Below are 25,710 nucleotides of genomic sequence, written 5' to 3'. Positions count from 1 at the left end.
CTGCCTGTTCCATTAGTGGTTAGTTCGAACTCAGTTAAAACAAGGCATTTTTCTCCCATGGGGCAACAGGGCAGTGAAACAGCAGTTCCTGAACTGGCATTTATTAAGCAGTTAGATAATTTGCCAGAGTCACATTCAAGAAAGTGTTAGAACAATAAGTTAAGAGTCTGATCTCTGAGTCTGACAGGGAGTCCTGGCCTTGCATCCTGCTTTGTTGTGTAGCTGAGTGATCTTGGACAAGTTACTCAACCTCAGAGTTCCCAGTTCCTGATTTCAGAGTCCACTGAAGTTTATGCCAGGCTGTGGCCTCACTAATTCCCACTAGAAGGTTAGGGATTCTTGGGAATTGGAGCTGGGAAGCCATTGTAACCCAAGGGCTGGGGTTCCTGGGGTTCTCCAGGGAGATGGAGAAACGTTTGCACGAAGATTCTTCTCAGATGTTTCATGGTCATGTCCAGGTTGGAGGTCAGGGGTCAGAAGGGCTCCAAAGCAGATTGAGTTCCGGGGAAAGCAGCCCCCTGGCAAAAAAGGCAAAGGACCCAGCTCTGATGCCAAGTCCCATGCTCCTGACAGGCTGGGGAGCAGGCTTTCCCAGTCCAGTCCCTCCCAGCATGCCCAGCAAGGATGCCGAGAGACGGGCTCTCTCTGCCGTGTTTGTTCTACACACCCTGACATCTCTGAAGATCCTTTCTTCCAACAGATCCCCTCAGGGCAGAGCCTGCAATGCACTTGGGTCTTAACTCTGGCCTGGGCACCCATCTCACGACTGCCTGCTCTGAGCAGTCCACAGTGGTTGGCTGCCCAGGGGCACAGGCTGTTCCGGAAGTGGCCTGTCTCAGAGGTTCTGGCGGGAGAAGAGGGAGGGAAGAGGCCGTGTCCCGGGCCGCTAGGGAGCGGTGCTGCCCCAAGGCCGAGGGTGGAGCTTTCCCGGTCGGCCGGGAAAGGGCTGGGCCCAGCCTACATGTGGGGGCAGGAGAGAGCGACAGCCGGCGTTCTGCGGCGGATCTTGGGTGGTGGGCACTGCTGGCCCGATGCCTGGGACCTTCCACGTGACTCTGAACCGCGGATCACTGGATGCCCAAGATTCCCAGGACCCAATCCCCGAAGTCAGATCTTCAGGACCTTGCAAGTCAGAGGCCGGATTTTCGCCCTGGACACCAGATTCCCAAACGGGATCTCTGGCCGGACTCCTGACCTCCAGATCCTGCAGGAAATTCTCGATCCCAGGATCTGTTGTTCCCGGCTCCCGTCCAGCCCCGGGGGCCCAAAGCCGGGCGCCCGACACCCGAGCGCCCCCGTATGGCGGGGCCGAGCCCGCGGTCCGGAGCCCTGGAGCGCGCCGGCAGCTGCTGGCAGGACCCGCTGGCCGAGGCGCTGAGCCGGGGCCGGCCGCTCGCGGCGTCACCGGGTCGGGGCTGTGCGCGAAGCCGGCCGCTCAGCGTGGTCTACGTGCTGACCCGGGAGCCGCTGCCGGAGGTAGAACCCGAGACGGGAGCCGAGGCGGAGCCGCTGCCTCTGCGCTGCCTGCGTGAGGCCTGCGCACAGCTTCCCGGACCGCGGCCGCGACCTCAGTTGCGCAGCCTGCCTTTTGGAACCCTGGCACTGGGAGACACCACAGCTCTCGATTCTTTTTACAACGCGGGTGAGCAAGCCCGGGGGGCGGGGCGCTGGGTGGGGCTTAGAGTCTGGGGCGGGGCCGAGGGCGGGGCTCAGCGACTCCCGGGAGACCCCCGAGGTGCGGAGTCGTGGGGGGCATAAAGTGAACTAAAGCAGAGGGGCTCGAGGAGGGACCCGTGATAAAAGCGGTGTTTAGGGGATGTGGAGCGTGGCCAGACTCGGGCAGGGACTTCGCGGATCCAGGTCTGGCTCGGGGTTCAGAGTGGGAACTTAGGCACTCTGGAGTTGGCACCGTGCCTAGGGAGTGGGTCTAGAATTAGGGAGAGGCTGGGAGCAGGGCAGGGTGTGGTATCTCAGGAATGGGATCGGAGAACTCAGCCTCAGGATGATCTTTCACGGAGCTCATGACGGAGGATCCTGGAGGTGGAACTTGGACTGGGGAAAGGGGCCCTAACACGTGGGGCTAGAGTTCAGGGGTCCTAGCATACTACTTCCGGAGATCCGGCTGCAAAGGGAAGCGAAGGGCACCAACGGCACTGGATTCTAGAGGAAGGAGCTTGGTTTATGAGGCCCCAATAGTTCTGAGAAAAGTGAAAACTGTGGTGCTGGGAAAGACCGTCCCCTGGACGGCAAGGAGATCAAACAAATCAATCCTAAAAGAAATCAACCTTGAACATTCATGGGACGACCCCCCCCCCCCGCCCCGGTCGCTGATGCTAATGCTGAAGCTGCCACCTGATGCGAAGACCTGACTCATTTGGAAAACACTCTGATGCTGCGAAAGATTGAAGGCAACAGGAGAAGGCAGGCAGAGGATGAGATGGCTGGATAGCAACACTGACTCAATGGATATGAATTTGAGCAAACTCCGGGAGACAGAAAAGGACCAGAGCCTGAACAGAACGACTGCTCTTTGCAGTCCACGGGGTAGCAAAGAGCCGGACACAACGGACCGACTGAACAAGCAGCTCCGGGAGAATCTGCAGAGCTGGGGCGGAAACTGGAGGCGGAGAAGGGTCGTCCGGGGGCGGGGCCAGAAAGCGGCTATTCCCGAGGGGGATCACCCCGCCCTCTCGCCAGCCCGGATGCCCCTCCCCGATACTAATTTGTTTATCCAAGAGTTCAGGAACCCTACTTGCAGGATGTCCATAAAACGTCAGTCTAACAATGAAGGCTGGACTTCCCCGGTGGTCCAGTGGTTAAGAATCCACCTGCGGGGCGTTCAGTCGGTCCGACTTTTTGGGACCCCATGGACTGTAGCCGGCCAGGCTCCTTTGTCCACGGGATTTCCCAGGCAAGAATACTGGAGCAGGTTGCCATTTCCTACCCCAGGGAATCTTCCTGACCCAGGGACAGAACCCACGTCTCTGGCGTCTCCTGCATTGGCAGGTGGATTCTTTACCACACTGCTGCCACCTAGGAAACAGGGGACATGGGTTCAGTCCTTGGTCCGGGGAAGATTCCACCACCTGTGGCGGGGCAACTAAGCCTGTGTGCCACAACTACTGAGCCCGTGTCAGCCTGCAAGCAGCAACAAAGACCCATCACAGCCAAAAATAAATAAAGAGATAAAAATGAAGGCTGACTCGACCTTGAGGTCACAAACACACAATCATAGATGGACTCACAAATCGTGCATATCTTGCTTCACAAAGGCTGTTGCAGACACTGTCCCACACAGAGATACAGACAGCAAGCGACACACTCACAGAGGCACAGTGTTGTACACACACAAGGCAAGTATGTATATACATGTGTATATACCTAGTACACTGCTGGTGCCAGCCCCTTTCAAGAGACTGTGTTGAGGACCCAGGGAAGGGCACGTCTCTCTTTGCACAGCTCTTGCCTCTCAAATGGCCCACAACAGGCTCCAGGTTTGGTGCACAGCTTCCCCTTCTCTGTGCCCAGTGCCCGTAGGCGCTGAACAGTGGGATACAAGCAGTGGGGCCTGGGGAGCTCCAACCCTCTCCTTGCAATCAGTTCAGTTCAGTTCAGTCGCTCAGTTGTGTCAGACTCTTTGCAACCCCATGAATCGCAGCAAGCCAGGCCTCCCTGTCCATCACCATCTCCCGGAGTTCACCCAAACTCACGTCCATCGAGTCCGCGATGCCATCCAGCCATCTCATCCTCAGTCGTCCCCTTCTTCTCCTGCCCCCAATCTCTCCCAGAATCAGAGTCTTTTCCAATGAGTCAACTCTTCGCATGAGGTGGCCAAAGTACTGGAGCTTCAGCTTTAGCATCATTCCTTCCAAAGAAATCCCAGGGTTGATCTCCTTCAGAATGGACTGGTTGGATCTCCCTGCAGTCCAAGGGACTCTCAAGAGTCTTCTCCAACACCACAGTTCAAAAGCATCAATTATTCGGCGCTCAGCCTTCTTCACAGTCCAACTCTCACATCCGTACATGACCACAGGAAAAACCATAGCCTTGACTAGACAGACCTTAGTCGGCAAAGTAATGTCTCTGCTTTTGGATATACTATCTAGGTTGGTCATAATACAATAGGCATAATTTCTGTATGATCCAGAGGGACCCTAAAAGGGGGAAACTGAGGCCCAGAGCAAAACTGAACTCTGAGGAGTTATATAGGAAGGCAGACCCAGCCAGGATGGATCCCCAGGCTTCTTCCCCACAAGATGGGTTTGGGACTTGAGGTTTGGGGCTCGGGGCTCAGGGCTTGGGGCTCCAGGCTCTGGGTGCCAGGCTTGGGGTTCAGGCTCAGAGCTCAGGGCCTCTACCTGTGTGTCCACAGACATGGTGGTGCTTGAGGTGAGCAGCTCCCTGGCACAGCCCTCCCTGTTCTACCACCTGGGTGTGAGGGAGAGCTTCAGCATGACCAACAACGTGCTCCTCTGCTCTCAGGCCGACCTCCCTGACCTGCAGGCCCTGCGGGTAGGTGGCCAGGGGGCAGGTGGGGACCAGCCCAGGGCGGGGGTGGCCCTACCCAGAGCACCAGTATCTGAATGTCTGTCTCTTGCAGGAGGACATTTTCCAGAAGAACTCGGTGAGCCGAATCCACCCCTCCTCCGCGGTTTCCCTTTGACCTCCACCATTATAACCTCTGCTCTCCACCATGTTTCCAGGCCTCCTCATTCACCTCTGACCTCCCTAGTGCCCCCCTGACCTCCCTAGTGCCCCCATGACATCCATGTGACCTTTGGCCCCCTATTGCCTCCCTTCATGAAGTGGGCCCCTTCCCAGCTATTCTAATCCCCACGGGGGTGGACCTCTGACCCCTCCACTGCCCCTCTCTAATCTAGTCCTGACCTCTGACCTCCTCTGATTCCTGGCTTCTCTCTCCCATCCTAGGATTGCATTGGCAGCTACACGCTGATCCCCTACGTGGTGACAGCCACTGGTCGGGTGCTGTGTGGCGATGCAGGCCTCCTGAGAGGCCTGGCTGATGGGCTGCTCCAGGCTGGGGTGGGCACAGAGGCCCTGCTCACACCCCTGGTGGGCCGGCTGGCCCGCCTGCTGGAGGCCACGCCCACGGACTCTTGGTAATGGGCTCCCCCAGAGCGGGAGTGCCAGGAGGAGCTGGCGAGGACAAGGGGGGCCTGGAGCTGAGGGGCAGACCCTGCCATTCTCTCTCTCTCCCCTTCCCTGGGCGTTAGTGGCTACTTCCGGGAGACCATTCGGCAGGACATCCGGAGGGCGCGGGAGCGGTTCAGCGGGCCGCAGCTGCGGCAGGAGCTGGCTCGCCTGCAGCGGAGACTGGACAGTGTGGAGCTGCTGAGCCCCGACATCATCATGAACCTGCTGCTCTCCTACCGGGATGTGCAGGTGTGCGGGGCTCGGAGAGGCAGGCCGGCCCGTCCAACAAGCCCCAGGCCAGTTTCCAGACCCACCAGAGGCTCTGAATGAATTATCTGACATCTCCAAGCCTCGGTTTCCTGGGAGAAAACCAGGGAAGGCTGGGCACCCACTGGGGTCTCTGCAAACGGTGCAGTGTCTGCACTTCCTGGAGGAAGTGTGCAGAGGATGGTGGGTGGGAACGGTGGGGGGTTGGGTGGGAGGAGACCCCCACCCCACTCCCCTGCTCAAGGTTTGCCTCAGGGTTCATGGGCCGATGGGACCTACCAGAGGCCATGAGGCCAGTGCGTGCTGTTCCCTCCGGCAGGACTATTCAGCCATCATTGACCTGGTGGAGACCCTGCAGGCCTTGCCCACCTGTGACGTGGCTGAGCAGCATAATGTGTGCTTCCACTACACCTTTGCCCTCAACCGGTGGGTTGGCAGAACAAGGCTCAGGTCATGGCCACGTGGGGACATGGGTCTCTGCCGTGCAAAGTCCCTGCGGTCTGCAATCACGGCTGTTCAGGGAATTTGCCGACCAGGATCACGCTGGTGTCAAATCGTCCCTATGATTCTGTTTCTGCTGCCCAGGGTGGGGTGGGGTGGTGGTGCTGACCTTGGAGTGGTCACAGCCGTCTAAGGCCACGGCTCCGCAGTCCCTGCGGTCACTTCTGTCTGGGATTCCCACCTCTTGGAAGGTCAGCGCTGACCAGAGACACTGCTCTTCTGGGTTCACGATGGTCAGGCCCTTGGAAAGGTCCCTGCTGTTCAGGGTCTTGGGGTTGGTGGACAGAGAGTGGTCCCCAGCCTATCTTCCCCTTCCCCCAGGAGGAACAGGCCTGGGGACCGGGAGAAGGCACTGGCCGTGCTGCTGCCACTGGTACAGGTAGAGGGCCCCGTGGCACCTGATCTGTACTGCATGTGTGGCCGTATCTACAAGGACATGTTCTTCAGCTCTGGCTTCCAGGATGCTGGGCATCGGGAGCAGGCATATCACTGGTAAGGGTGATATGCCTGTGAAACAGGTGAACAGTGAGCTGAGCTAGTGGGCTGAGGGATGGAGCTATGGGCATTAGTCCAGCCCTGCATCACCCCCACCCTCACCCCAGGTATCGCAAGGCTTTTGACATAGAGCCCAGCCTTCACTCGGGCATCAATGCCGCTGTGCTCCTCATTGCCGACGGGCAGCGCTTTGAGGACTCCGAGGAGCTCCGGCTCATAGGTGAGCCCCAATCCTGCACCCCTATCCCTTACCCACAGGCGCCCTGAGGGGCCTGGGAAGAGGGCAGGGAGAGAGGACACTGGGCTAGAGCTGGGGCTGACCCATCCTGTTTGGGACCTGTTCTGCCTGAACCCACACCTGGGTCCTCATGCCTAACCTGGACCCTCATGAGCCCCTGAGGCCACAACTGTTCCTAAGCTCACACCTGTGCTCCTTACACACTGAATTCCACATACACTTGTTCCCACACCCTCACCTGTGCCTGAGCTTCTACTCCCACCTGAGATCTGGCCACACCTCAGTTTTCACCCATTTCTATCTTCCTGCCCATGTGACTTTGGTGGCCTACACCTGGGCTTTGCCGAAATTCACAACCACATTCATTACAACCCAGGCCCCTCTCTCCCAGGCATGAAGCTGGGCTGCCTGCTGGCCCGAAAAGGCTGTGTGGAGAAGATGCAGTATTACTGGGATGTTGGCTTCTACCTGGGAGCTCAGATCCTCGCCAATGACCTCACTCAGGTGGCACTGGCCTCAGAGCAGCTGTACAAGCTCAATGCCCCCATATGGTAAGCGGCCCCCTCTGGGGTCCTGGGCTGGCCTGGGCTATCAGCTTCTGCACATATATCCCCTGGCATCTAGTCTGAACCCCTTCCAAACCAGTACCCATGGCACCCAATGGCCTGATTCTGGCTGCATCCAAGCCAGTCTAGTCCCCCTGACAGTGCCAGTTGGTGCCTGGGCTGAAGACATGCCTATCGTCTGCAGGTACCTGGTGTCCGTGATGGAAACCTTCCTGCTGTATCAGCACTTCAGACCCACACTAGAGCTTCCCGGAGAAGCCCCCCACGGTGCCCACTTCTGGCTCCACTTCTTGCTACAGTCCTGCCAGCCACTCAAGACGGCTTGTCCCCAAGGGGACCAGTGCTTGGTGAGGCCGGTGGGGTATGGGACCCGGGAGAGTTGCCAGCCCCTTCTGACCAACCCCTCTCCCCTGTCGTCTGAAGGTGCTGGTCCTGGAGATGAATAAGGTGCTGCTGCCCGCCAGGCTGGAGGTTCAGGGTACAAACCCAGTGAGCGCGGTGACCCTGAGCCTGCTGGAGCCGGAGAAGCAGGTGAAGTCGCCGGTGAGCCACCCCCACTGACATCTATGCACCTCTTCTGTCCGGCCTTTCCCCCATCCCTAGACCCCTCTCCCTGTCCCCAGCACCCCTCTGGGACCCCTGTCTTCTCACAGGACGTTCCCTCCAGCTGGACCTTCCCGGTGGCCTCCATCAGCGGCGTCAGGTAAGAGGGGGCCCTTTGGAAGGTGAAGGGGGCAGGCGGCGCGGCTGGGAGGCCGGCTCACCCGGGTTCTTCATCCCTTCCAGCGTCTCGAAGCGGGATGAGCGCTGCTGCTTCCTCTACGCGCCGCCTCCGGCTCAGGACTTCCAGCTGTGCTTCCCCAGCGCCGGGCACTGTCAGTGGTGCGCGCAGCCCCGCGGGGTCGGGGTGCTCCGAGAGCCAGGAGGCGCGGGGCATCGAGGGAGAGGAAGGGACTATGTTCCCTGGGTGCTCTGGGCAGAGAAGGGAACAGTTTCTGCCCCAGGTTGCCTCTCCCGTAAGTCTCGATCTCCGCCCTCAGGTTCTGCGGCATGATCCAGGCCTTGGTGAAGAGTCCGGACTCCGGGGCGCCCGCAGAGGAGACGGAGGGCGTTGGGGAGGTGTTGGAGGTGAGGAGCGGGTGCTGGGAGCTTGAGGAGGGGGGTGGGCCGAGGGCCCCGCTGAACCCCTCATGTCACCCGCCCTCGCAGTTTGATTACGAGTACACGGAGTCGGGTGAGCGGCTGGTGCTGGGCAAGGGCACGTACGGGGTGGTGTACGCTGGCCGCGATCGGCACACCCGCGTGCGCATCGCCATCAAGGAGATCCCTGAGCGGGACAGCAGGTTTGGGGGCGGCGGGGCCCAGGGCGCCAGGGAACAAGTGGGTGGGTCACATGGGCGGGACCGGAAGTTGAGAGGCTCCTGTGGGCCCGACTGTAGGCCGGGGCGACGCAAAGGCCCACATGGGCGGGACTGAGTGCCTGAGCTCAGAGAAGCGAGAGTTCGAGCCCCCGGGGCCCAGCCAGGCCTGTGCGCAGAACCGCAGGGATCCAGCGCGGGGGATAGGGTCCGGAGGGGCGTGTGGGCTGGGTGATGAATTGAGGAAGGAGGAGGCAGGGGTCTGGTGGGGTGAGGGGGGGAAATCTATAGGCCTGTCCTGCTGGCACTGGAGTAGGGTAAGCACCCCTGCCCCAAGCAGTCCTGTTAGTCACTCCCTACCGGCCCCCAGGTTCTCTCAGCCGCTGCACGAAGAGATCGCTCTGCACAAACGCCTACGCCACAAGAACATCGTGCGCTATCTGGGCTCAGTCAGCCAGGGCGGCTACCTCAAGATTTTCATGGAGGAAGTGCCTGGAGGTATCTGCCCTGCGTGGGAGGCAAATGGAACTGGAGTTGTGGGGCCTGGGGATGGAGCCAAGCAAAGGGTGGAGAACCCTCCGGGGAAAATGACCCCTAGCCTGTGTGGGTGGCGCAGCCCAGAATTAGCTGAGGCAGTGCGATTGGGTGGTGGAAGCTGGGCCATGGCCTGGCCTTCAAGCAGACAGCCGTGGGCTGGACTAAATGGGTGCCAATTACGACCCTGGACTGCACCTTCCAGGCAGCCTGTCTTCCTTGCTGCGATCAGTGTGGGGACCCCTGCAGGACAACGAGAGCACCATCAGTTTCTACACCCGCCAGATCCTGCAGGGACTCAGCTATCTGCATGACAACCACATTGTGCATCGAGATATCAAGGTCAGCCTGTAGCTGGCTCACCTTGGTGGGGGGTGGGGCGGGCGAGAGGGAGGAGCAGAGAGGCTCCAGACACAGGCTGGCAGTTTAAGTGGACAGACCCTTTGCAAAAGCTTGGGAAATTCATCAAGAAGTTTCCCTAGGGAAGGAAAGAAGTTCAGATCTGAAGCCAGCTTCCAGGATTTCCCTGATTCTTCCAGTGGTTAAGAATCCACCTGCCAACGCAGGGGACATGGGTTCCACCCCTGGGTCGGGAAGATCCTACAGGCTGTGGGGCAACTAAACCTGTGGCACAACTACTGAGTCCGTGCGGCCTAGAGCCCATGCTCTGCAACAAGAGAAGGCGCCGCAGTGAGAAGCCCATGCACCGTAACTAGAGAGTAGCCCCCACTCGACGCAACTAGAGAAAACCTACACGCAGCCACAAAGACCAGCACAGCCAAAAATAAATCACTAAAGTGCAGCCAACCTCCAGGGGGACATAAATGGGATGGCAGGGGGAGGGGGTTGAGAGAGTCAGGGTCAAGCTGGGAGTCTCGGGAGATGGGGTCTGGGATAGAGTCCAGTTCTGGCATCAGGAGCCCAGTCCAATGTCTGCTGAGCACAGTGTCCACTCTGTTCAGGGGGACAATGTGCTGATCAACACATTCAGCGGGTTGCTCAAGATTTCTGACTTTGGCACCTCCAAGCGACTAGCAGGCATCACACCCTGCACTGAGACCTTCACAGGTAACAGCCAGCACACCCTGCACTGAGGCCTTCACAGGGAACAGGGTGTGGGCTGGTGAATGAAGCTTGCTGATGTGGGGCAGAGAACTCTTGGGACATTCCAGGGAATGACGTTTCTCCTGGGCACGGAATTAGAGTCTTAATGGGAGATGGAACCTGGGGCAGGTCACTGAGCCAGGGGGTAATGATACAGTCTAGAACTGGAGCTTGGAGAGCTGATAACTGAACTGATTTCAGTCCCTGAAATGGAGCCCAAAAGTGTGGATGCGGACCAAAGTTCAGAGCGGATGATGCAGTGTGGGATAAATGATGGCACCTCCTGTGGGTGATGGAGGCCATGGATGTGATGGAGCCTGAGATGAGTGAGGAGAATAGGGATAGAGGTTTGATGACCAGGGTAGGTGATGGGATGTTTTGGATGATAGAGTTCAGGTTGAGAGCAGGTGGCCAGAGAATGATAAACCCCCTGCCACACCCCCGGTGATACAGCCTAGATGAGCATTACTGCTACTGCTTCTGTCCCAGGGACCCTACAGTATATGGCCCCAGAAATCATTGACCAGGGCCCACGAGGGTATGGGAAGGCAGCAGACATCTGGTCACTGGGCTGCACAGTCATCGAGATGGCCACAGGTCGCCCACCCTTCCATGAGCTAGGGAGCCCGCAGGCTGCCATGTTTCAGGTGAGATCCTCAGGGCCTGGCTTATGAGGTGGGGTGGTGTTCAGAGTCCTGAACACCTCTAAATGTGTCCTTTGTTCCCTGTCCCTGCTCCCTTCCCAGGTGGGCATGTACAAGGTGCATCCGCCAATGCCCGGTTCTCTGTCAGCTGAGGCTCAAGCCTTCCTCCTCCGAACTTTTGAGCCCGACCCCCGCCTCCGAGCCAGTGCTCAAGCGCTGCTGGCAGACCCCTTCCTGCAGCCTGGGAAGAGGAGCCGCAGCCCGGGCTCCCCCAGACAAGCTCTAAGATCCTCAGGTACTAAGTGGGTGGAGGGAGTGAGCACTGTGCGGTGAGGGCAGCGGAGGTTTGGAGGGAGAGGGCTCAGGGGCCCCCGGCCGACAGCCTTGTCCCTCCCTCAGAGGCACCATCTGCTAGCCCCGCTCCTTCAGCGGACTCCACGTCCCAGTCCCAGACATTCCCGCGCCCTCAGGCACCCTCTCAGCACCCTCCCAGCCCCCCCAAGCGCTGCCTCAGTTATGGGGACACCAGCCAGCTCCGGTGAGCACCCAGGGTCCCAGGGTGGGTTCGCTTCATCTGGTTTTGTCCCCGAGGGAAATCCCTCCAGCAAAAGCCCTTCTTGGGGACCCAGACACTTGGACCACGTGCAAGGTGGCATTAAGTTTATTGTGCCCTCTCAATGCTGAGTTCATCTCTTTTATCCCTGTGAGGTGGGGGATAAAAGTAAAAGCCAGGATTCAGTCCCTGGGGTGGAGGTGGCTTGGATGGTATTTCTACTCATCCTCCATCGGCCACTCTTCACTGCACCCAGGGTGCCCGAGGAGCCTGGGGCTGACGAGCCCGCGTCCCCTGAGGAGAGTTCGGGGCTGAGCCTCTTGCATCAAGAGAGTAGGCGCAGGGCCACGCTGGCCACGGTACTGGAGCAGGAGCTGCCGGCCCTGGCGGAGAGCCTGCGCCTGGAGCAGGAACAGGTGGGCGGCTCGCCCCGGCGCCCCCTGCTGGTCGAGCCCCGACAGGACGCTTGCTTTTCCTGCTGACGGCCTAGCGCCCACCCAGCACATCCTCCCACCAGCATCTCTCCTGGCTCATCCGTATACTCGCTGAGGACCCTTCTCTTCCTTCCCAGGGTCCCCGTCTGGAGAGGAGTCACGTGGAACAGCTTCTGCTCTGCCTCAGGGCGCACATCCACACTCCTAACCGTCGGCAGCTGGCCCAGGAGCTGCGGGGACTCCAAGGGCAGCTTCGGGCCCAGGGCCTTGAGCCCGAGCTTCTGCAAGGACCGCTCTTCGCCTTCCCAGATGAGGTGAGGGAGCCCTCTCACAGTAAGGGCTACCCAATTTCCCAGGTGGTGCTTGGTGGTAAAGAACCCGCCTGCCAATGCAGAAGGCATAAGAGACTCGGGTTCGATCCCTGGGTTGGAAAGATCCCCCGGAGGAGGGCATGGCAACCCACTCCAGTATTCTTGCCTGGAGAATCCCACGGACAGAGGAGCCTGGTACGCTACAGTCCATGGGGTCACAAAGAGTCAGACACGGAATGAAACGACTTAGCACGCATGCATGCAGTAAGAGGTAGGGCGCTCCCAATACTTGGGCATGTGCAAGGACTTGATATCGCAAGATTCCGCGTATTCTGGGACGCCTGCCCAGTCCTAGCTGTTCTGACCTTCCTTTGATCCCAAGCCCGCCCACCCTACTTGCCTTTTTAGGCCTTTCCAACTTAAACTCCACTCCTACTTGAGGCTCGGCCGTCTCAGCCGCGCCCTCCCTCCCTCTCCAGGTGAAGCAGGTCCTCCGCAGGCGCCAGATCCGCCCACACTGGATGTTCGTGCTGGACTCGCTGCTCAGCCGCGCTGTGAGGGCAGCCCTGGCGGTGCTGGCCCCAGGTGGGCGGAAGGGCGGGGCCTACCTGCCCGCCTGCGCGTGGGGACCTCTCCTTGTTATCCTTGGGGGCGTGGCGAACACCAATAGGTCAGGTGGGGGCGTGGTCAGCGAGGCCCAGCCTAGACTCGGCGCCAAGGAGGGGATGTGGCCCAATGGATACCTCCCCGGCTGACGCTGCCTGGCCGGTGCCCAGAGTCCCGCGTCTTTTGCCGATGTTGGGGTCCTAAATGGGCATTCTCGCCCTGCCTGAGTTCAACCCCCCTCGGATTGGCAGAGGCGGAGAAGGAGGCGGTCCCACCGAAGTCGGAAGAGGCCAGTAACGCAGAGGAGTCCGAGCCCAAGCAGCAGGAGACCCCAGCCGAGCGGAGCCCTCTCCTGATGGAACCGGAGCAGGGCACCCCTTCTCTGATGGTGCAGCTGGGCCTCTTGCGAGCAGAGACCGATAGGTACAGCTCCGAGGACCTGCCCATAATCTCTGCACAAGCTTCACCCCTACTCCCACTCCATTCTGTGGGCTTCTGCCTTCCGACAGGCTTCGAGATGTTCTGGCTGAGAAGGAAAGGGAATGCCAGGCCTTGGTGCAACTAGCCCTCCAGCGGGTCAGTGGGGAGGCCAGGACCTGTGCCCTGGCTTCAGAGCCCCCAGGTGAGCAGGACCAGGCTGGCGAACATGAATGGTGGGTGGGAGCAGCTTCTTGGCCGAGGCACCCTTGGGTTCAACACATGACCTCCCTCACAGTGGCTCTCACGGTGGACCAGGGCCTGGTGCAGTGGCTACAGGACCTGAATGTGGATTCAGGCACCATCCAGACGGTGAGCGGAAATGTGCTGGTTGCCCCTGACACCCACCAACCAAAGACTCCTCTTATGCCCATCTTTCAGCTCTTCTCCCTTTCTCCGTCTGATGCAGAGAATCTCAGTACTGAATGAGCACTTTGTATGCCCCTGGTGGCTCAGATAGTAAAGAATCTGCCTGCAACACAGGAGACCCAGGTTCGATCCCTGAGTTGGGAAGATCCCCTGGAGAAGGGAATGGCTACCCACTCCAGTATTCTTGCCTGGAGAATTTCATGGACAGAGCAGCATGGCGGGCTATAGTCCATGGGGTTGCAAAGAGTCAGACATGACTGAGTGCCTAACACTTTCAATTTACTTTTCCCCCCATCATACAGGTGAGAAAACTGAGGTGCAGAAAGGGCTGCCCTAGCATGTTGGTAGTATTGGGTTGGCCAAAAATTCATTCAGGTTTTTCTTACTTGAATGAACTTTCGGCCAGCCCAATAACCCAGAGCTAGTTCTTGGGTCTTTGGATGTCGCTTTCTCTGATTTTTACCTCTCCTTGTTTCTGTGTGGGGGTCTCTGTCCACAACCAGCTACTGAACCACAGCTTCACCCTCCATGCCCTGCTGACCTGTGCCACTAGAGATGACCTCATCTACACTCGTATCAGGTATGTCCTGATCCTCGAAGGATAACCCACACACATGGCCTCATGCTGGCCAGATCCTGACACCACCCTACTCTGCTGTTACAAGCCTGCCTGGGTTCCTCCCTGAAAACTACAGGGACACCAGTGTCCTCTGGGGACAGAGGGGGCATCAGGCAGACAGTGGGTACCGGAGAGTGCCCAGGGCCTTCTTCTGGCTGAGCCTCACTGAGCCTGGTACCCCCAGGGGAGGGATGACATGCCGCATCTGGAGAGCCATCTTGGCACAGCGAACAAGATCCACGCCGGTTACCCCTGGCCCCCAGGAGGCCGAATGAGGACATCCAAGGCAGGAGGCCAGATCCAAGGATGGATGAATGGAGGAAACACAAGAGGCTTCTGACATACCTGCCCCAGGACCCAGCAGCAACTGGAGGAGTCCAGGTGGGTGGGGGGCAGGGTAGGCGCCAGGCCTCTAGCCCCAGTGGGGAGAACCAATCACAGACATGCCTCAAGCTCACGAGGGCCACCAGGCAAAGACTATTAAACAATACTTTTGTACCCCTGGGCCTTGGCAATGTCTGAAGTATTGAGAGGGGTCCTAGGACCAGCTCCCTGAGGTCTTTATGTCTTGAGTCTAAAATTCCTTCCTCTGGCCCCCTCCCCTTCACTTTCACCACCAACCCCCTCCCCCATCCCAGGCAGACATCAGCCCCTTGTTGCCCTCAGAATAAACTTTATTTTTTAGGCAAGGGCAGGCCCTGAGATGGGGATCCCGAAACAGGGGTTTTGTAGAGCATGTAGGGCAGCTATGTCCTGGGGGCCAGGTTGGTTCTGAGGGGCAGAAGGCCATCCACCCACTCACATGGCCGCTCCAGGAGGGTTTGCCACAGCTGCCTCTCCTCACGTGTGGAGTCCATCCAGGGCACCTGGAGCCCGTAGCTGCTGCCTGGATGCAGTGAGTGGGGGAAAGGGGTAGAAGGCATGGTCACATTGGACACCCCAGATCCTGAGGAACACTGCCTGGTCCCTGGTCATGCACCGTCACCCACCCCCCCCCACCCCCCGTTCTCAGTGGACACCAAGCTCAGGAAAAGGCAGAGACCTGCCCAAGGCCACACGCTGAGCCCCTGCCTCTTGGCATCAGGTCCCCTCAGGGCTCTGCCCCACTCACCGGTGCCCAGGCTGAGGCGTGTGCCCCCTAGCTGGCGGCTGCCCAGGGCCCCATGGTCCCAGAGGGAGAGCTCCGCACAAGCCTGGCGCAGGTCAGCAGGCCCGAAGCCATCATAGACCATGGTGTGATTGAACATGGGGTTGAGGCTGCGTCGTACCACCCTTGTCCTCTGGCGGCTGGCCCGGCTGTCATCAGGCAGCACCGAGCTGTGGGGGAGTTGGGCTGACGTCAAGCGGCCACCCCCTCACACTTCCCAGCACCACTAGTCACTGAGTCCTACCCACACTCCCTCGCAATGTCCACGTCCTCGGGTTCCTGCCTGAGAACCGGCCTCAAACCCTTGCTGGGACCTTTACTTCGATCTCCTGCCTTTAAAAATTACAACTCCTATCCACAGGACCCCAGAGTAATGTCCCTGAAATGCCTGTCTGCTGCTCCTCAGCTCAGTCACCTTCAAGACCACCCAGAAGTGATTTCCAAACTTTTCTAAAGCAGGCACTTGGAGCTCTTTCTGCAAAACAAAATATTACTCAGAAGCACAAAACCTAAAGGGAAACCAAAGCCTCTGGTTGAATCAGGGCTGGGAGCTCAGAACCTCACTGGGGCCTGCCTCTGTTTTACTCTCTGAGGGTGGGGCAGCAGATGCAGGCACCCCTAGAATTCCTCTGGTGCTTACTTTGAAAACCACTTAACTGCAAGGACCAAGTCCCACAACCTGGATTTCCAGGTCCTCCATAGGTGCCCCGAGACCTGCCAGGTCTCAGCCTCAGCTCTCCAGCAAGCCCTATAGGTGCCAGTCACTGGAATGCAGCTGCTGGAGGGAGTCCTCACTCTCCTGACTCCAGGCGTTTGCGCAAGCAGTTCCCTTCACCCCTGCTCAGTGGTCAAAGCCCAGGCAGGGGGAATCAAGAGTGGGTGCATGTTGAAGGCGGGGGGCGCTCCATTGCAGAAGAAAGGAAGGGAAGCTGGGCCGTGGCTATGCCCCTCACCATTGTACGAAAGTATCCGGGGACCCTGACCGCAAAGGGATGAGATCCTGAACCTCCTTCACCCAGAAGTGCAGCTCCCCGCTCGGGGGCAGTCCCGGGCCTGTGGAGAGACTCTGCTCAGGCTCTGCCCCGGGGACAGAGTCCCCTCACCCTTGCGGGACCCGGGTTCCCCGCCTCTCAAGGCCCATCTGGCTTGGCCCCTCGGGGGCGGTCACTCACCCTCGGAGCCAGCGGGGACGTACTTGAGGGACAGAGAGAGCAGCCCGCGGCTGGGAAGGTCGTCGGGAGAGGGCGGGACCTGCGAGAGGCGGGCTTGTCAGGGGCTGGGACCAGGACCTAGGGAAAGACCGGGGTGGGGGGGGCGGAGTCCCCGCACATTGGTGGGGCGTGTCTATGGGGCGGGGTCTCGGGGCGGGGCTCCGAGAGAACCGCCTAGGGAATCGGAGAGCCACCCAGGCACCAGCCGTCGGAGACCAGACCTCTGCATGGGGCCTTAAGGTTTCGAGGGTGAAGGGGACTGGGGGAAAGCCCGGTGGGATAAAGGCGGGAGATCTGGGCCGGGGTCTCCCCACGTGGGCCAGCTGCTCACTCGGGGCTGCAGGGGGAGCCAGGTGGGCTCGGAGTCCCAGTCCCACGTGTCCAGGGGCACTTCGACTTCGCCCAGAAAGATGTTGCGACCCAGGCTTTCGTGGTGCCACACGGACAGGCTCAACACGCGGCCCCGGAGCTCCGTCTGAGGGACAGAGTACTGGGGACGGGAAAGAAAATGAAGTCGCTCAATCGTGTCCGACTCTTGCGATCCCATGAATTGTGCCCGCCAGCCTCCTCTGCCCATGGGATTCTCCAGGAAAGAATACTGGAGTGGATTGCCATTTCCTCCTCCAGGGGATCTTCCTGACCCAGGAATAGAACCCGGGTCTCCTGCACTGCAGGCAGATGATTTACCAACTGAGCTATAAGGGAAAGCGGTGCACTTAAATGGAGCAGCGTCGAGGCCGGTGCTGTTGGAGTTTTCGCTGGGGCTTATCCTACCACGCTCCTTGCTGGAAGGAATCCCGGGGAGCCCCAGACGGTGTAAATGGGGGTCTGGACTAGCGCTGTGCCCGCCTCTAGACCGACATGCCGGAGGGTGAGTTAATGCGAGCGCCTCCTAGCCGTTCCTCCCGCAGAATGGAGGATTGGAGCGACCAGGAGTGACAGTACCATGTCTGCCCCTGCCGCCCTACCCCCGCAGGAAGGGGCGGGGGTTCGGTTCATTAATGGGGCCCGCCCCGCCGTCGAAGCCTCACCCGGAGAATCTCGTTGAAGACCGGGTTCAGATTCCTTTTCTTCACTGTTGTCTTGCGCTTGCTCTGCTTATCCGGGAGGAGGTAGCTTTTGACGTAGCTGGAGAGGGGGAGGTGAGGAACGGAGGTAAAAGGGAGGGGGCCCTTTACCCTTCCAGCCCCTTCCAGCACCTGCTCCAGCCACAGCCTGGAACGCGTGGCAGGCCTCGTGCTGCGCTTTATAGGAGTTAAGTCACTCAACTCCTGCGTCTCCCAAGGTTATTCCCATTTTGCAGATGAGGAAACTGAGGTCAAGAAAAGCGACGGGTTTGGGCGGAGAGCGCGGCCCCCTTAGCGCCCCAGCCTCGCGGGGTCCGGCACTCACGGGTCGGAGCGGCGGCGCCGTGCGGCGGCCAGGCCCTGACACTGGATCACGTGCACGCGCAGCTCGGCGGCTCCCGGCTCGTAGCGCAGAGCGAAGTGCAAGGAGCCGCGCACTTGCACCGCGCCCGCCTCCGGCTCCCCGGACAGGCTCATCTGGCTGCCGCTCAGCTGCGGACGGAGGGTGGGAGGTCAGAGCGGGGGACCGGGGCTCACGTCGGGGCGGGGGAAGCGGAGCCCCGAGGGTTCAGATCGTGGGAGTGGCGGGGGTGGGGCAGTGAGGTCGAGGGAGGGGTTATGCAGGGGTTGTGTGTTGGGATGCGGGGAAAGGAGGTGTCCCCACCCCCACCCCCAGACCCTTTCCCTCACCCCCTCACCGTGGAGGAGTTGAGGCTGGACATGGAAGAGCTGCTGCTGAGCATGCGGTCGAACGAGGGGTCGGGCCCCGGGGTCTCCTCCCCATTCTCCAGCATCTCAGACGCCGCCTGGGTCTCAGGAGGGGAGTAAGTGACTAAGTGACCGGGGCGTCCCCGTAACCCTCGCCCCTCCCGCGGCTTTTCCTGGTCCCGCACAGCTCGCAGCCTCGGGCAGAGGCGCTCCCCGCCCGGAATCCGCTCCGGGTCTTGAGAGCAGCCGCGGGCCTCTCCCGCCTACCTGGGCAGGCGGGGTCTGCGGCTCCACCTCTCCCATCGACGGCGGCTGCATCTCCGGGTCCGCCTCCTCGCCGGCGACGACCGGAGGGTGCCTCAGGCCAGGGGCTGGGACGGGCACAAGCTGCTCAGCGAGCCGCTCCCCTGCCCGCCCGCCCGCCCTGCCCCTGAGCAAATTTGGAGGGACTGGTTTACCAGCTAGGTTCAGGCCCAGGGCTGCCCTGCGGTCGCCCGTGGAGACCACGCCTCCCCGCCCCCAAAACAGAAGGAGAAAGGTGAAAGCAGGTGTTTGGGGGTCACTTAGAGCTATCTCTGGGCTTCCCTGGACTGTAGCCTGCCAGACTCCCCTGTCCATGGGTTTTCCAGGCAAGAATATTGGAGTGGGTTACCATTTTGTTCTCCAGGGGAATCTTCCTGACCCAGGGATGGAACCCATGTTTCCTGCATTGCAGGCAAACTCTTTACCGTCTGAGCCACCAGGGAAGATCAGATGGTAAAGAACCCGCCGGCAATGCGGGAGACCAGGGTTTGATCCTTGGGTTGGGAAGATCCCCTGGAGGAGGGCATGGCAACCCACTCCAGGATTCTTGCCTGGAGAATTCCCATGGACAGAAGAGCCTGGTGGGCTACAGTCCATGGGGTCACAAGAGTTGGACACGACTGGGCGACTAAGCACAGTACACACAGAGCTGTCTCTGATCCCCCAGCGTCCCAGTGCTTTGAACACCCACCTTCCCGCTCATCTTCTTGGGCTTGGGGCTCCTCCTCCTGCTCTGAAGGCTTTATGGAGACACATGGTGAGGGGACATCCAGTCCCTGAAAGAAGCAAGGGGTAGAAGTCACAGTGGGGACTGGTGGTGAAGGGGTCAGAGGTTATGATGGGGTCAGAGGCTTCAGCTCCAGATTTTGCACCGCCTTCAGGGCCGAGCCAGCAACCAGCTGCAGGACCAGTCTGGCCCTTTTACTTCACACCCCTTCACACCTCAGGGCCTGCCCCGCCTGACTCCCAGGGTCCCCACCGGTGGTATCTGAGTCTTGGACCTTACCCAGCTCTGTCCCCCACCCCAACCCTAGTAGCCAATTTGGTTTCCCTTAGAGGCTGGGCCCACAGCCCCATGTGATAGAGGAGGAGGACAGAGGCCTAGCCCAGGGTCTCCCAATTAATTCACAGGCTGGGTTCTTTCCCTAGTACAGTCCACCTCTGCTCCAGAGACTCTGTACACGCACTTGTTAGTCTGTTGAGTCACTCATTGCTCACCTCAGCCTCGCTGAACCTCTCTTGGGGGCCCTCGTCTACAGAGAGCCTGGGAGGAGGGAGAGGTGTAGTCAGGGATGGGCCGACTGGGAGGCACCCGCCACTGCCCGCCACGCCTCCTCACCTGGGCTCCAGGGCCTCTTCAGTTTCTTTCCCTGCAGCCTGGGCCTCCCCATCGCTGCCTCCAGCCTGGTCTCCTGCACCCAGGTGAGACGTTCTGTGAACCCCTGCTCCCAGGATGTCTGGTCCTTGGAGATACCCACCCACTCCCCAGAGCCCATGGAGGGGTGGTGCCCACCTAGAGTCACATAGTACCAGGGGCCCCCTCTCCTTGTCTGCACATACCCAGTGACCTGGGCTGCACAAGGCCTGCCTCCTCTGGGGAGCTCCTCTCACCCCTGCAGCCCTTCTTTCTGCGGATAGAAGCTCGGACCAGGTCAGAGCCAAAGTGGGCATGGTGGTGCCGCTGGGAGCGTGCTTCCTGGAACCAGTCCCCAGTTAGGATCTTCAGCTGCCCAGGGTCTGCCAGTGATGCCCGGAGCTTGCTGGAAGATGAGGGAGAACATGGCGGTCACCGCTTATGCACTCAAATATTCTCGCCACCCACTCTGTGTGCCATGCCCTGTACCTGGGGCCAGGGATATAACAGTAAATCAGACTTGATCCCTGCTTTGGAGGTGCTCAGGTTTGTGGGGAACTGAGTCTGGAATAAACCAGGACACAACCATGAGGTAGGAGTCATATATATGTAAGAGGACCAGCTTTGCCTTTGAGAATCCTGGAGAGCTTCACAGAGGAGGTGACATTTGAATTTCTCACCCACGACAAATTCACTTCTCCAGTTAGAGAAGGAAAATATTTATTCTTTACTAAATGACTGTGTATAACCCTTCCTAACTATATGAAGTAGGCTCCTTAACCCCATTTTACAGATGAGGAGAGTGGTGCTGGGGAGGTCCAGGTTTCAAGCTAGGAAGTGTCTGTGTGTCCCCAAACACTACTGATAGTGCTTGTCTTCACTGTTTCTTCCAGGCACGAGGAACGGCGCAGAAGTGAAGGGTGTGTCTGGGACTGTGGAGCAACTGAGTGGCTGCAGCGCTACACTCTGCGTGCGTGTGTCGGGGGTTTACTGGTGGAAGGTGAGATGGGAGAGGTTGACAGAGACCAACCAGGGAGGCCTGTGGACCACAGTGCGGAGCTTGTCCCTGACGGGATGCCGAGGAACCATGTGAGGTTTCCCGAGTGGATACCAAGAATAGATCTGGAGAGTTCTGGCTGCAGCATGGTGGGTAGGTCCGAAAGAGCGAGAGTGCAGGCAGGGAGGCTAGCAAGGGAGCGGGTGCAGCCACGCTGGGAGAGGTGATGAGCTGAGTGGGCCAAGGGCCAAGTAGACCAGGGGGCAAAAGCAAGGCCTACGAAGATATCCAACAGGCTGCACCTTGAAGGGACGGGGTGGGGGCCGCCTGAGCGCCCCAAGGCCGGAGGCCCCTTCCTCAGGGCTCCCCTTGTTCTGCCTTACCTGATCCGTCCCTCCTCCAGCTGGCGCAGGTGGGCATCTCGCTTCAGGACCTCAGCAATGGCCTCCTGCTCCTCCTCTGTCAGGAAGCTGAGATCCAGGAGTCCATCAGCCTCGGGCTCTGGCTCACGTGCCATGAGGAGGCCAGGCAGGGACCAGAGCTCCTCTGGAGCTGGGTGGCCCCTCTGGGGCATCAGCCAGGGCAGCGCCCAGGCTGGGCACACAAGGCTCCCTGGGGGCAGACCAAGGGTCAGGTCAGGCCTTGCCCCTGTACAGGGCACATCCTGGAGCCAGCTGCCCTTTTCTGCCCAAATATACACCCCTGTGGTGGGAAGGGTACAAGCCCAGGAAGGCTGAGATCAAGGCGGCATGACAGGCATTCATGGACACACGCTTACAAAGGCCCATGAACATACTCAAGGACATACTCCAAGACATGGACAGAGACATATGTGTACACACTGATACATGTAGATACACTTACCCCCAGTGGGAAGTATACCTGGTCACACATGCACACTGACCCTTGTATAAAAACCATGATACTTGGTCCCACATAAAGGGCCCTAGGCAGTCATAGACCCAGATCAATGTGCAGACCAAGAGCTGTGCCTCACACATCCTCACACACCTGCACACAGGCTCGAGCACACAAGGGCGACAAGGACCACAGATGGCTTCACCTGCACAAGGGTAAGTCCGGGGACAAAGGCGTGTCCCTAGATACTTACAAATCACACAGACTTTTGCACACACATACTGCACCCCTGAAACTGGATTGTGACCTTGAAGCTAGAGAGACCAGGGCCTCACCCCTAAAGCCAGAATTGTGCGCACGACAGATAGTCGGTAAATGTTTGACTAGTTAAATGCAGAAATGCAGCTGCACATACATGGGGAATACACACACATGCAGCCAGACACATATCTGGCTTGGGAAACACAGGCTCACACACATATCTGCTTGGCCCCCTGCCCTGGGAATCCCCCTACCTGGGTCCCTCCCCTCCACTCTTCACCCCCACCCTGTCCTGGCCCAGTGGGCCTTCCTGTCTGAGGCAACCTCCTCCCCAGCCCACAGCCCAACTTCCTCCCCGGAGGTAACCGCAGCACCCACTCCCCCTGCGGCCTCCAGCCCAGGGATGCCCCTGCTGCCAGCCCTGCACCCTGAGCCAGAGGCTCCGGACCCCTCTACTCTGACTGCTTGGGATCCCCGCGCCCTGGCCTGGATCTGGCTGGGGTCCTGGCCGTGGAAGCCGAGTGCTGCAAAGCAGCACGGGTACTACGGTGACTCCGGAAGGAAAACACCTGTGCAGCCCTGAGGGGCGTGTGGACGTGGCAAGGGGCCCGCGGCCGGGCCTGAGCCCACGGGCCGGGGTTGTCTCTCTGCTCCCCCTGCCCTGCCAGTCCCTTCCCTCTCGGGGCACCAGGCAGGGCCAGGGTAGGGAGAGGGCGCCCAGTAGGCAGGTCCTGGCTTTGCCTGGAATCTGTGCCCTCCCAGCTGAGTCAGCGAGCCTGTCGAGCAAGCCCCTGCCCCACCCTCCCGGGGAGGGTGGGTGGGAGTCTCGATCAGGTGTCCTGCATGACGCTGTGGAAATGCCTGTGCCCACGCTAACAGCATTTCCTGAACGTCTGCCGTGTGCAGGTCTGGGGTGGTACAGATGCAGGGTTCGGGGCTCTTCTGGGGCCTGGCGTGGGAGCCCCTGCGTTGCCTGGTGCTGCTGTGAACCTCTGCTCTCGGCAGGTGTCTGCATACCGTGGCTCTGGGAGCCTGTATCTTTTGTGGGTGTGAGTGTTGTAGCTGCGTGTGTCTCTGGGCATCATGACACTGTGTGCTGCTGCACAGGGGACTGTCGTCTGTGTGGTATATTCTGACTTTCTGGTGACAGCGCGGTGGGGTGTGCACCTGTGTGTGTATGTGTGATGGGGCTGTGTGTGGCAGTGTGTACCCTGGTGCCTTGGGGGCTACCCAGTGTGTGTGTATGAGTGTGGAGGCGAGCGACGGTCTGCAGAATTGACTCTACCCTGGTCCTGAGGTTGAGGGCTGGGCTGTGGGCTTCTGAGCCCAGGGTCCCTGCAGTCCCTTCTGGTCCCAGAGGCAGAATCCAGCGTCCAGCCCTCCCCGCGGTTCTGACCCTCATGGGACACACCCATTGGTCAGCTTAAGCTTCTGTCTGTTTGTTTGGTTGCTCCAGTCCCAGACGCGTTCCACCTCCCCCCTACACCCTGAGATCCTAGAGGGTGCTCGGGTTGCCAGGTGGAAGTGCACGCCCCTCTGGGCACAGGCAGGGGATCCCCGGCCCAAGATGTATTACCTGTAGGGGTCCAGAATGGAGGGGACGCCTTTGTGGGGTAATCCCGGCTCCCTGGCAGTCAAGGTTCAGGGACCAGGAGAAGAGCAGTGAGGGCCTAAGGCTGACTCAACCGCAGCCCAGCAAAGCGGCTGCCCCACGGAGGAGGAGGAAACACCTTCTCACAGGGCCCTATGCAAAACCGGGCCTGGACTCCTGGCTCCCCAGGGGTGTAGCCTTGGCTTTCAGCAAACCCAGAGCTGAGCTGGTCAGTGGGAGAGGCCCGGGGCTTGGCCCCAGCTCCTGGGCAGACTTCCTCTGTGACTCTTGTAACCCGAGCTGGCTCTCACCCCCAAAGCCTCAGCTGCCCCTTGCACAGAATGGGTTGCAGCCCCATCCTGCCCACTAAGGAGCTGATAGAAACTTGCTTTGAAAGCAACGTATAGAAAACCTGAAAACAAGAACAGTGGAAGGATTGCACACGCAGCCAGATAACCCCAAAGAGTTCCTGCTCGGCTGCTGTGTGACCTTTAGAAGGTCTCAGCCACTCTGAGCTGCAATTTCCTCCTATGCAAAGTACGGGCTGCAGAGTGTGAAGAGCCTCTAGGGGAGATGGAAGTGCTTGGAACCAGTTGGCACGGTTACCAGGTGTCCTCTGGCCAACATAAGCCCCTTTTGACAACTGCTGTCCCTCAGTGTCCACAGATGCTTCCCAGGAAGTGCTGTTACCCATACCTGTTAAATGGGGATAATAATCCCTCCTCAGATGGGTCTCACTAGAGTGCAATGAGATCCCTACAGGCCCTTAATAAGCATGTATATGCATGGGTAGATGCGATAGCCATTGACTGTCCAATACAGGAGCCACCACTTTGATGCCAGCCTCCTCTGCGAAGTCTCCCCAAATGGAAGGCGAGTGGTCAGCAGCACCCTCACCCTTGCCCATTATTCTGTCCTGGCTCCACCCAAGGATGCTTCTTTAACACCCCACCTGTCAGCTCTCACCCTGCTGCTGCTGCTGCTGCTGCTAAGTCGCTTCAGTCGTGTCCGACTCTGTGTGACCCCATAGATGGCAGCCCACCAGGCTCCCCCATCCCTGGGATTCTCCAGGCAAGAACACTGGAGTGGATTGCCATTTCCTTCTCCAATGCATGAAAGTGAAAAGTGAAAATGAAGTCGCTCAGTCGTGTCCGACTCTTCTCGATCCCATGGACTGCAGCCTACCAGGCTCCTCTGCCCATGGGATTTTCCAGGCAAGAGTACTGGAGTGGGGTGCCATTGCCTTCTCCGCAGCTCTCACCCTGGAAGGCATCAAACTTCGCTGTCTATTCTGGCTTCTATACCCTCTTCCTCTTTCTCATCTCCTGTCCTAGCATCTGTGACTCTCCTTTCTTCTCAGCCCCAACTCCTCTGTACCCTCCCCACCTCTAACCTGTTTCCAAGTTCCCACTTGTGTGGCCAGCCCTCCTGTCCTGGCCCCCCAGGCCTCCTGACGCTTGCTGCCACTCCCCAGGCTGCCCCCTTTCCCATCTGTCCCCCACCTCCACCGCTGTCCCACTGGCCAGCTTTCCGTTCCTGTCCAGTCTCTTCTGGAAGCCTCCTCCCCCTTGCCTCCTGGCCTCCACCCTCAGCGCTACCCCTAGCCCTTTATCGCCCAGCTGTCAGAGGGTCCTTTTATGTGTCATTCCTCAGCTTTGGAAGGTGCCAGCAGACAGCCAGGGGAACCCTCTGACCTTTTTAACAAATCTGCTCCAAGCCTGCCCAGCCGCGTCTTATCATCTCCCAAGACAGTCCATCCTCCTTTGGGCTGCCCGGCCCCTCGGCCTGACCTTCAGGACCCCTGCCTGGCTTTCAGTGGTCCCACATCCTTAGAGCCCTACCTACAGGCACTGTTTCCTGTCCTTCAACAACCCCCCGCCCCCAACCTGGTCCACGTGTGCTCCCAGCTCAACTGCAGAATTCTTTCCCTACGCGCCGCCACTCAGCGCCTCTGCACTACGGCTGGTCTCCAGGCAACTCCTG

The 25,710-nt window shown here is 59.4% G+C and overlaps 2 protein-coding genes across 5 annotated transcripts; one reads left to right on the top strand and one right to left on the bottom strand.

Moving 5' to 3' along the window:
* Positions 881–14,735, top strand: MAP3K6 (mitogen-activated protein kinase kinase kinase 6). Its single transcript, XM_018056678.1, has 29 exons — positions 881–1,642; positions 4,373–4,512; positions 4,601–4,624; positions 4,930–5,120; positions 5,235–5,403; positions 5,741–5,847; positions 6,244–6,414; positions 6,525–6,637; positions 7,047–7,206; positions 7,406–7,568; positions 7,645–7,764; positions 7,875–7,924; positions 8,008–8,103; positions 8,262–8,349; positions 8,431–8,564; positions 8,950–9,077; positions 9,319–9,455; positions 10,076–10,181; positions 10,707–10,864; positions 10,964–11,156; positions 11,261–11,399; positions 11,671–11,830; positions 11,986–12,162; positions 12,639–12,744; positions 13,017–13,188; positions 13,275–13,387; positions 13,481–13,554; positions 14,115–14,191; positions 14,415–14,735. Exons 1-29 carry the CDS (start codon positions 1,300–1,302, stop codon positions 14,503–14,505), a joined length of 3,900 nt encoding a protein of 1,299 aa, XP_017912167.1. The 5' UTR covers positions 881–1,299; the 3' UTR covers positions 14,506–14,735.
* SYTL1 (synaptotagmin like 1) lies at positions 14,890–23,859 on the bottom strand. 4 transcript variants are annotated; one of them, XM_018056689.1, is made up of 15 exons: positions 23,713–23,856; positions 21,401–21,629; positions 20,227–20,426; positions 20,006–20,078; positions 19,885–19,930; positions 19,358–19,442; positions 18,631–18,734; positions 18,354–18,461; positions 17,981–18,147; positions 17,620–17,716; positions 16,920–17,078; positions 16,550–16,628; positions 16,331–16,430; positions 15,342–15,547; positions 14,890–15,116 (listed from the first exon to the last, which is right to left on the bottom strand). In XM_018056689.1, exons 2-15 carry the CDS (start codon positions 21,589–21,591, stop codon positions 14,977–14,979), a joined length of 1,755 nt encoding a protein of 584 aa, XP_017912178.1. In that variant the 5' UTR covers positions 21,592–21,629; positions 23,713–23,856; the 3' UTR covers positions 14,890–14,976. The 4 variants fall into 4 exon arrangements, with proteins under 4 accessions (XP_017912178.1, XP_017912186.1, XP_017912174.1 ...); XM_018056697.1 differs by having other exon boundaries at positions 18,354–18,467; positions 20,278–20,426; XM_018056685.1 differs by having other exon boundaries at positions 18,354–18,467; positions 23,713–23,855.

Source organism: Capra hircus, chromosome 2 (genome assembly GCF_001704415.2).
Source record: "Capra hircus breed San Clemente chromosome 2, ASM170441v1, whole genome shotgun sequence".
NCBI classification, from domain to species: Eukaryota; Metazoa; Chordata; class Mammalia; order Artiodactyla; family Bovidae; genus Capra; species Capra hircus.
This window is presented reverse-complemented; position numbering and strand designations above follow the sequence as displayed.

Bases quoted from the DNA above. Each gene is read 5' to 3' on its own strand.
- MAP3K6 (XM_018056678.1), top strand. From the start codon at position 1,300: ATGGCGGGGCCGAGCCCGCGGTCCGGAGCCCTGGAGCGCGCCGGCAGC. The intron at 6,415-6,524 runs GTAAGGGTGATA...CCCTCACCCCAG, and splicing joins CGGGAGCAGGCATATCACTG to GTATCGCAAGGCTTTTGACA. The intron at 8,350-8,430 runs GTGAGGAGCGGG...CCGCCCTCGCAG, and splicing joins GCGTTGGGGAGGTGTTGGAG to TTTGATTACGAGTACACGGA.
- SYTL1 (XM_018056685.1), bottom strand. From the start codon at position 21,591: ATGCCCCAGAGGGGCCACCCAGCTCCAGAGGAGCTCTGGTCCCTGCCT. The intron at 18,735-19,357 runs GTGGGTGTTCAA...TGCCCGTCCCAG, and splicing joins CCAAGAAGATGAGCGGGAAG to CCCCTGGCCTGAGGCACCCT. The intron at 17,079-17,619 runs GTGAGGCTTCGA...TCCCGTCCCCAG, and splicing joins TCTTCAACGAGATTCTCCGG to TACTCTGTCCCTCAGACGGA.